General features: G+C 38.3%; 1 protein-coding gene across 1 annotated transcript in view; it reads right to left on the bottom strand.

The window, feature by feature from the left end:
- The window catches only part of LOC119410362 (CUB and sushi domain-containing protein 3), a 416,314-nt gene that overhangs the window by 312,913 nt on the left and 92,368 nt on the right, over nucleotides 1–11,033 (bottom strand). Inside the window, exon 4 of the mRNA XM_037677273.1 lies at nucleotides 6,421–6,615. Coding sequence (XP_037533201.1) covers nucleotides 6,421–6,615 — 195 coding nt within the window. The remainder of the gene's footprint in view (nucleotides 1–6,420; nucleotides 6,616–11,033) is intronic.

Here is an 11,033-nt window from a genome sequence, read left to right on the forward strand (position 1 = left end):
TATCTGTCCATGTGTACATTTATACATCTGTACATCTATACATCTGTACATCTGTTTATCTGTCCATCTATACATCTATACATCTGTACATCTATACATATGTACATCTGTATATCTGTCAATGTGTACATATATACATTTGTCCATCTGTACATCTGTACATCTGTCCATGTGTACATCTATACATCTGTACATCTATACATGTGTACATCTGTTCATCTATTCATCTATACATCTGTACGTCTATACATGTGTACATCTGTCCATGTGTACATCTGTTCATCTATTCATCTATACATCTGTACATCTATACATGTGTACATCTGTCCATGTGTACATCTATACATCTGTACGTCTATACATGTGTTCATCTGTTCATCTATTCATCTATACATCTGTATATCTATGCATCTGTCCATCTTGTGAGCATGCACTTGACTTGTTTGTTTGTGCCCACACTGGCAGCCTCCTCAACCTTAACAATTCAACACACTGGAGTACACTTTTAAAATGAAGATAAACATATATGAATGAGGATCAGTGGTTAGAGCAGTCGTCTTCCAACAAGAGAGTCACATACGGCACTGCACTAAAGTATAAAACCTCTTCAAATGTCTTGATTTTGTTTATTAGACAATTCTACATTGATATTTGCTCATTTTTATTAGTCTTGATGAAAAGTGTTTTAGACTTTTTGAAGTCATTTTTTGTTTAAATGTTGCTACTTTTCATTCATTTTACGTCCAGGTTTTTTGTACCTGACCATAAAAGGGGTTTTTTTTTTGCATTGTGTCATTATAAAATAAAAATAACAACAGCCAAGAGGAGAGTCAAGTCAGCTGTCAATCGTAGTAAGACAGAGTGCATGTGTGCGAATGAGAGGGAGGCCAGTGGAACAGTGAGGCTACAAGGGGCAGAGGTCACAAAGGTGCAGGACTTCAAGTACTTGGGGTCACCTGGTAAAGAGGTGAAAAATATTGTTCAGGCAGGATGGAGTGGATGGAGAAAAGTTTCAGGAGTGATTTGCAACAAAAGTTAGTTCTAGTTAGTAAAGTTAGTTCTTAGTTCTAGAATTGCACCGCTCGTGGTGGCTGCTTGTTGGAGCAGCTCTGTAACTTTCATTCTGTGTTATTGCTTTTGAAAACTTTAATTCCTCTTTTTTTTGGATGTAAATCACTTTTTTCTCTCGGATGATTACTTCCTCTGGTATTGGATGCTGTGCAGCTGGAAGATTATTTATAGAAACCTTTCTACTTTTGGGCATTTGTTATGATGCGTAACCATTGCGACAAGGTGTTTTTTTTTAACAACCAGGAGCAGCTGATTAACATATCAAAAGCTCAAATACATCAGCTACAGCCCCAAAGGAGTAGAAAAGGAGGAACCATGGTTGAATTTCCATCAACCTGGCAGCTGTGCTCGAGTACCTGACCACCAAGATCATGGAGCTGGTGGGAAACTCAGCTTTTGACAACGGGAGGACCAGGATCATCCCCCAACACCGTAAGCTGGCTGTCCGTGGTGATGAGAAGCTCGGCAGACTGCTGGGAGGAGTGACCATCGCTCAGGGAGGAATTATACCCAGCAGTCGGGCAGTTCTGCTACCCAGGAGGACCGAGAGGCCCACCAGATCTGACAGCAAGCTGGATCCAGGTGGATGGATCAGTATCTGTGGCCAGATTCTTTGAATGCACTGCAGGAGATCCTTCCTGCCCACAGCTCAGCATCTATAACAACTCTTGAACGAAACCAAGATGATGAGCTACGACAACACTTAATTTCCCTCTGGGATTAATAAAGTATTTTTGAATTGAATTGAATTGAAGTGCATCAGCAATGGTCAAAGGAAAAGCTGTGAGACCAGCTACACTGTGTTGTACTGTATGGTATGGATTAGAGTTGCATTCGGGCCCCAAAAATCCGACCCGACCCCAGCCCGTAGCCATCATTTTCAAACCCCACCCGACCCGACTGATTAACAATAATTACAGGTCTGAACCCAACTCTTACACAACCACCCCACCCAAGGCTGCACAGAAGACTGTTGGAGTCAGCCTCCCCACCATCAAAGACATCTACACCTCTAGATGCAAGAAGAGGACCACCTGCGTCACGAAGGACCCCACTCACCCAGCACACACACTTTTTGCCCTGCTCCCCTCAGGCAGGAGGCTGAGAGAGCATTAAGTGTAGAACCACTAGACCAAGGAACAACTTCTACCCTGAGGCTGTTAGACTCATGAATGTCTAACCAGGATAATCAATGTGAAAAAATCACATCATGATGTTTCTGATTTGTTTCATGGTGCTGTGTTCATTCGTAATCATCTGCTCACACAGACTCATGTTCGTGATGCTGTTCGGCGTATTGTTTTTATACTACTAGTGCTTTTTAGTTAACGTTTTTCTTAGTTCATATCTTAGATCTTATTACTGTTTTTATTTTGTATTTTATACTTTTGTTGGATGTAACTGGGACCATGTGTACACAATTTTGTTCGTGTTTATGACAAATAAAGAACCCTGAATCCTTGAGAAATTAAAATGTTGAGGTTCTCTTTTGGAGTGACAAGGATGGATAAGATTAGGAATGAGATCATCAGAGGTATAGCACAGGATGAACAACTGGGAAATAAAGTTAGAGAGGCCTGACTGAGATGGTTTGGACATGTTCAGAGGAGGGACAGTGTGTATACTGGTAGAAGGATGTTAGAAATGCAGATGCAGGAAAAATACAAAGATGAGATATATGGATGAATTTAGAGAGGACATGGAGGTAGTTGGAGTGAGGACATAGGATGCAAAGGACAGAGTGGGATGGAGGAGGATGACTCGCTGTGGTGACCCCTGAAGAGGGAAATGCCAAAAGTGTCAAGCCAAAGAAAAAAAAAAACGGTCTACAGCAGATGAACATTATCCAAAAGTCATGTTCTTAGAAATAAGGAAGAAAAATCTCCAACAAATACTTAAGACAGGACCTGAGAGATGCCTCATCCTTCAGATTATTGGCCACTAGTCAAGTTTTCAGCTCTTTGGGAATCCCCTTGTTGGTTATAAAATACAAACTTTTGTATCAAACTTGGTTTTGTTTTGTTATTTTTTATTGGTTCAACCTAAAAAAAGAGACAAATTGCATTTTGTGACCGAATGGTCACAACATGGCAACAATATTCTTTGCTAAGCTGTTATGTGTCAACACAACATTGGTTCACCTGCTGAGTTAAGCAAACTATTTCAAGATCTAATTTTTAGACTAGATTTAGATGGCAAAAATATAATTTTTTTGAAAATTATCAGATACAAGGCAAAAAATGAGTAAAAAAGCAACCAAATTTGACGGAAAAACTTTAAAAAAACCTTTACAAAATCTGTGAGGAAAAAAAAAAGGTGCAATTCTGGAAATCACCATAAAGTCTCAGTTATTCTATGCAAAATATTACAAAATGATGACTGATAACATTTTCTCAATATTCAAATTGTCCTCATTTTATATATTATAAAATTTAACATTAGTATGTTTAGTGTTCTACATGTTATTATCTAGTATTAACAAATAGTATTATCTTTCATAATACTATTTTATGCCTCTATTTGACAATCTTTTTGCCAGCTGTAAATATTTGAGACTTAGATTAGAGTGGAAATTTGATGTTTGAGAGGAGAAAGCTGAGATAAAGACATAAAAGAAAAAGGTAGAGAGCAGATATGCAAGTGCACGAAACACTAACATAGGCCTATTCAGAGCAATGGGGAGGGTAACCAATGAATGAGAGGTTTTGCATTGTTGTGTGCTTATCCTAACAATTGGTGATCAGAATAAAGAGGCAGAATTTCTGAAGAAATAATATCAAAGGAGCCAACGTGCAGAAGGCTCGGATATCATGGAGATATACTGTACTGTGGCTTGAACAGAATTCATGGAGTGAAGATTCTGGCCTTTGGCTACAAGGACTGACACAATCCTCATGGAAGACAACCATCCATCTGCAGCTTTCTGATTTCTCCAGGCTTAACATTTCTAAAACACACTGTAGAGCCATTTCCATGATTTGTGTAGTTTGCTTTGTAAAGTAAGCTAGCATGATAACATGTGTCCCAAACATAGGCTTTCACATGTTTTAGGGTTAAATGTCAACCAAGGTGAGAACTGGACATGTTTTAGTCGTAAGTGAAATGTTTCAACAGCCTCAACAACTTATAATCAAATAAAAATGTCAAAACATGTTATTTTCTGTTATTTGTGGAAGTAAAAAATAAATAAAATTTGGAAAATAAAACTGTACTGGAGAGTAAGACTTCCTTTATACATAAATCAGTAAATCAAAACTGTTTTTATTTCAAGATAATCTCATTGTAAGACAAAACAGATTGATTTATTAAACAAAAATGATCTAAATGTGGGAAATGATTTCAATCATTAAATAGCAACAGCCTGAAATATAAAAAAGAACAGTTGAGGTTTCCTCTCCCTCAGGAAATCACAGAGCTCAATACGAGTTTGTGATCTGGAGAAAAAGAAATGCATGAATGCTAAAAACACATTGATATTCTCTATTAGGATTTCAATTCAATTCAGTTTATTTATATAGTACCAGATCACAACAAAAGTCATCTCAGGGCACTGAACAGAATCATCAACATACATAAAAATTAGTTAATTACATAATTTATCTAAGGAGCCAACAGACTGCTTTGAGTTTTCATTTAATCAGTCTCCCATCCTAAGCAAGCACAGAGGCAACAGTGGAAAGAAAAAAACTCCCTTATGAGGAAGAAACCTTCAGCAGAACCAGGACAAGCAGCCATCTGCTTTGACTGGCTGGGTTTGAGAGGACAGGAAGGAGAAATGAAAGGATACATACGTAGGGCTACATGGATCAATAGAGATAGGATTTTTCATCAGACTAGATATGGTACTGAAAAGGAACCTGGTGTTATTTTTATTCTCATCTATTAAAGATGAGTAATTTACAGTTCTAGCTTTACGGAGCACTTTTTTATAAGTTAGCAGGCTATCTCTCCAAGATAAATAAAATTCTATGTTAGTGGATTGCCATTTTTATATTAGGAATATAGGATTTGAGAAAAATAACATACAGACACCATAAAAACATCAAGCTGCTGTTTTTTATTTATTTATTTTTTTTATTTATTATTAAGCAAACTTAAAAGAAAATGTAATTACTATGTGTATGTGATTATAAAAAAATCTAAAGCGTGTTAACTGGCATTACTAGACAGTCAGTGATATTTGATATTTAAGTTTCTGGTCAAGCTGAAGAGCATTACAAGACAGAAGTCATCCAGCCAATCAATCACTGTATATGACTGTGATGTCATCATGATGATAAATCAGTTTGTTGAGTTAAACTGTGTGAAAGTACGCAGAGAGTTGCTTGCTCAGTATTCAAAAGGACTGCTTGGTGCCTAAATTATGCCACGACATCCTGCTGATGTGAGAACAGATTATACAGGTCAGTTAGGAACAATGGGGCTCATTTAAACACAGGAAAAGATAAATTACATGGTTTGGAGAGCACTAGTCAGTCATTCATCAACCAGCCGTCAGAAAGAAATGATCACGGTGCTGTAGTGTCTGCGTCACCCTCCCTGTACATGATGACTGAGCAGAAGCACTTGATGAGACAATAAAATTATGCACAGCCTTTTTAAAGGATTCAGTCCCAAATATACAGTAAAACCACATGGGGAAATGGATATTTAAAGAATAGACCAAGGCACAAAAAGGACAGAGCTGATGAAGCATTTGAAAAATCTTCAAGTTGTAAATTGGTGCTGGTCATGTTTTCTCAAACAGCCTATGTAATTATTAGTTTGGACCTTACAGAATATGACACAAACAGAAAACAGCTGTTGTTTCTTATCTGGTGCATCAGATGCTGAAATTTCAATTTAAAAGTCAATACAAGAAGATGCCACATCTTCTACGACCACATAGAGCGGCAAAATCTTCCCAGATGTGCCATTCCTGCTTACAGTATTAACATATTCAAGCTAGATGTTCCCCAGAGATAAATATTTAATTAACCTTTTGAGCCATGGAAACACTAATCATCCTCTTTAACATGATTAGGATCATTCCATCCCATCAGATTGCAAATATGTTTATTGCTCTAATGAAGGGTTGTGTCACTCTTTAGCACTGAAGTGGGGATATTTTCGACTATTGCACAGCCATCAGTCTGTCAATCATTTAAAAGCAATTAACATCCAGCAATTAATCAGAAGAGGTCAGAGTAAACTCAACACCCCCATGATTTAAAAATTCTTAAGGGAGCATTGGAGTAAAATACTGTGAAGTACTCTCATCTACAGTATATCTTGAATCAAAATCATCTCAAGACAAACAATCACATGCAAAGTCATGTTTTTTATTATTGTGATTAAAAGCATATTCACCTCTGCAGATTGGCACCGGGAAATCCCACACTGACACCCCAGCTGCAGTGGTCACACAGGTGAGGAGTGAATGTCCATCCAGGACGTAGCCGGTGACGCACCGATAGCGGATCTTGTCACCGATGTTGAACTGGGTCCCATTCAGGATGCCTTTAGGAGGAACTCCTGGGTTTCCACACGAGCTACTTCTCAGCTCTGCAAAAAAAAAAAAAAAACATAAAAAAAACATTAAAAAAAATGGGAAAATTAAATTAAAAAGAGAGAAAATACAGACTATAATGAGTGGATGTTTTTAAATGCAACATTGTTGATAACATTGTTCTGGCTCCTTGTGTTATCTCTGATAATTTAGGTCGTTTTGGTATAAAAAGCTAACCAAAAGTAAAGGCCTGGAAATGTTCTATGCAACTGTTTTTAAATGTTTATTTGAGACTAAAAGCGTGATATTCATAACAGAGGTTGAACAATAATTGTGTTTACATTGAAATTCCTCATTACAATTTTATTTATGGCATTAAATAACAATATGTCAAGGTATGTTTGGTCAAGGTTTATAGATAATTTTTAACTACTATGACTGAGGATGTTAATTGCTCGTGAACCATGGGTTTGAGGTACCAGTGTTCCTTTCTCTCTCAGAGAGGAGCGGATTTGATCCTGCATGTGCATGCGCTGTGTGGCTGAGGTCATCAGTGTCTGCCTGAGCCAAGAGCTGATAAGTGTATAAAAAACAATCCTCTCACGCTGCCCGAGCCAGATTCTCAAGACAGGGCTCCATGCATGTACAACTTGTATACATCTGTGTAACCTGTGCTGAACGTCTGCCCTTGCAAGTAAAACTGGTTACAAATCTTCTCCTGTCCTCGAGTGTGGCTTCTTTGAGTAAGTAAGATGAATAGAGGATATTTTTATCCAACACAGCCAGGTGCTGTGAAAATAAGTACATTTTCAAAAAAACAAAAAAAAAACATAATACAAGAGTTTTAAGGTTTTATGGAAATTAAAGGAAGTAGATTTTGGACTTCACCAGGACTGCTGTTTGTCATTAAATCCTGTACATAAACTTTGTGAACAGAAACAGCTCAGATGCAAATGGTGCACAGGTACAGTGGTCTTTTGCAGACATAGGTTAAATGTGTTGTTTTTTTATTCGACCTAATGTTGATCTGAGACGGACTTCTGTATGAGCATGAAGACAGCTGTCACTCAGAAGAGTAAAAATGTGACCATGGAGATCTCCAGCCTTATGTTAAGGGAATAGTCTTGTCATTTTTGAAGTGAAACAGCAATTAATAGTTAGTACCTTATCATCTGCGACATTTGTCATAGTGCAGAGAGTATGAAGAAAACAAAGATTTTTGTACAGGCTACGCTAATTGTGAGCCTAAAGAGAACCCATTTTATTGTTTTCTTATATTTAAAAATCCTTTACAAAAACCTTATACAGAAATATGCAGAGATTTAATTTTAGCTAATGTAGCGTTCTTTCACACAGGTATGGCATATTTTTACAAATATATTTTGTAAGACTGAAACATAATTTAACCCTTGGAAAGTCCTTTAAGTTTATGACAATAGGAGTTCTATGGGGGAGAAATTGACCTTTCGCCTTACATAACTGCTAAAAACACTAATGTTTCCCCACAATTTGGGGGATTTTTTCCACATTAATACACACTAAAAAAATTCTTGACAATAAAAAAATTATGTTCAGAGTTTTGGGAAAACCATCCAGACTACAGAACTCAAGTTTTTGGACCAACTTAAATGTGTTGCTCGGTGGTTCAACATGGGGGTTTGTTTTAATCATTTGTTTTTATTTTTTTCTCTCTTTCTTTTCCTGTCTAACTCTACCAATGCACAACGTCAATTTCTGCTTCAGTTTTTGGTCTTACTGAACTGAATATATTAGCAGCTGTTCCAGCCCTGTGCATCTGCTACTGATGCCCTGATTTTAGTCAAGCCAACAAGAGTCATGGAGCCATGGAGCATCTGATTCTTATAGAACAGATATTTTGCACTAAATGTTTACTCGTGCAACATGCAAGTGTGTCTACAATCAAACTAAAAACACATTTTCAGACAAGACATGGGCGACACAGTGGATCAGTTTGCAGAGCTGTTGCCTCTCAGCAAGAAGGTCACCGGTTCATATCCCATCCTGAGACCCTTCTGGGTGGAGTTTGCATTTTCTTTTCATTTTCTTTGTGGGTTTTCTCCAGGTGGGCAGCACGGTGGCACAACTGGTAGAGCTGCTGCCTCTCAGCGAGCAGGTCCTTGGTTCAAACCCCGGTCCAGGGACCTTCTGGGTGGAGTTTGCATGTTCTCTCCGTGCATGCGTGGGTTTTCTCCGGGTACTCCGGTTTCCTCCCACAGACCAAAAACATGCATGATAGGCTGATTGGTAACTCTAAATGGTCCCTAGGTGTGAGTGAGAGAGTGAATGTTTGTTTGTCTCGTTTGTCTCTATGTGTCCCTGTGATGGACTTGCGACCTGTCCAGGGTGTCCCCTGTCCCTCGCACAGTGATTGCTGGACATGGGCACCAGCGACCCCCATGACCCAAAATGGAATAAACGGGTAAAAGAAAATGGATGGATGGATGGATGGTTTTCTCCAGGTACTCCGGTTTCCTCCCACAGATCAAAAACATGCATGTTAGGCTGATTGGTAACTCTAAATTGTCCCTAGGTGTGAGTGAGAGAGTGAATGGTTGTTTGTCTGGTTTGTCTCTATGTGTCCCTGTGATGGACTGGAGAGCCATCCTGGATGTACCCCACCTCTCGCACAGTGAAAGCTGGACATGGCAGCAGTGACCCCCGCGACCCAAAATGGAAGAAGCGGGTAAAGATAATGGATGGATGGATGAATGGATGACTGGATGGAGACAAAAGGCAAAAAATGAAAAGCAAAGCATTATCGATTGAGCTAATATGAAAATCAAAAGTATAGAGAAAGAGGGAAATTAAAATAATTATTTTAATATATGATAAATATGTGATCAAATAAGGCATTTATAAAGACGGATGCATGCATATCATCAAACCCATCAAACATAACCATGATCCTTTAAACATATCCTCTTTAGAAACAAATCAAAGTGATTACAACACATCAGAATACACAGGCCTGCAAGTTCAGACACATTGAATTCAATTTTCTCTCTTTGTAAACTGATACAGGTATGATTAAAAGAACCACCCATTTCCAAAAAGTATTCTTAAATAATTTAAACTGAGAATTTTACAACGTGGTCCCTTTAGAGTATCATCCTGTAGTCAGTTTCATGTTCACAATTTTTATAATATCAAGGTATTTCCACTGAAGTTCGGGAGAATTCAAAGTCACTCTTTGCTTACAAGGGGTTTTGTATTTCTTTGTTCTGTCTTGTATGCACTGGTCTAGTGGGATCAAAGACAATGGTAAAACCATCACCTTGTACTTCTTGAGCGTGTCCTTTTGTCGATTGTACATCGATGATCAGAACTGTGTTCAGGATCTTCATCCTTTTGTACAAGACTTCCTCCTTTTCATATTTTTTAAGACGCTCTGATGGTTGCTTCCTGAATTTGCTGACTGAAATATCTTTATCCTCTCGGTGGAACGGTCCCTATGTCACTCGCTGCAACACAAGCCAAAAGCATGATTGATCCATAGTGCAGCTTTTGAAATGGTTATCAGCTATCACATAATGTTGGATGCATTTGTCAAATCAAGCAGTGAGAGCAGGGAATACACTCAACTTGACCATATGGCTGATAGAAACACTGTTTGAGGGAGCCTAGAGCTAAGCAACAATGCAATGTACAGTAATGAATAAAGACAGAGGGGGTGCTTAACGTGTTGCATGTTAGGCTGTATATTATCCGCCAGGTGATTGTGAGATAACTTTTTCTCTGTAGCGCTGCCATGTTTTGAATGATTTAAAGCTCTGTGAGCCTTGATCACCCTAAGAGGCTATTACTTTGGTTTAGATGAAGCTCTCTTCCTTGTAGTAAAGATTTTTCTCTGCATTCAGAAATATGCTTCTTCCCTGCTGCTCGTGATCACTTCCACCTTCTTTTGAGCCAACGGCAAGAAAAAAGTGCACACGCTGATTCTACCATGTTCTTACCAACCCAGTTAAGGCTAGAAAAAATATGAGCACGCCCCTGTAAATGCCATGCAACAAAACGTAAAGACGTAAAAGTTAAAAGTCAGAAAAATCTCCTGATTAAAAACTGACAGAGCTGCATTTTAATAGTCAGAGTCAGAGATTCTTTATTGTCATTCGCACCTCATGTGGTACATGTGGTGGAGCGAAATTATGTGCACAGGGTCCCAGTTGCATCCAACAATAAAATGTAAAAGAAAAACAGTAATAACATCTAAGATATGAACTAAGAAAAACATCAACTAAATATACACTAAGCACTAATAACATAAAAACATCACATCGAACATCAGCACAAACATGAACACGAGTCTGTGTGAGCAGATGAGCACGCATGAACACATCAACATTGAAACAGATCAGCAGTAACATTGAAACAGATCAGCAGCAACATTAAATAGATCAGCAGCAACGTGAAACAGATCAGCAGCAACGTGAAACAGATCAGCAGCAACATGAAA

Source organism: Nematolebias whitei, chromosome 5, assembly GCF_014905685.2.
Source record: "Nematolebias whitei isolate Nwh7 chromosome 5, NemWhi1, whole genome shotgun sequence".
In the NCBI taxonomy this organism is placed as follows: domain Eukaryota; kingdom Metazoa; phylum Chordata; class Actinopteri; order Cyprinodontiformes; family Rivulidae; genus Nematolebias; species Nematolebias whitei.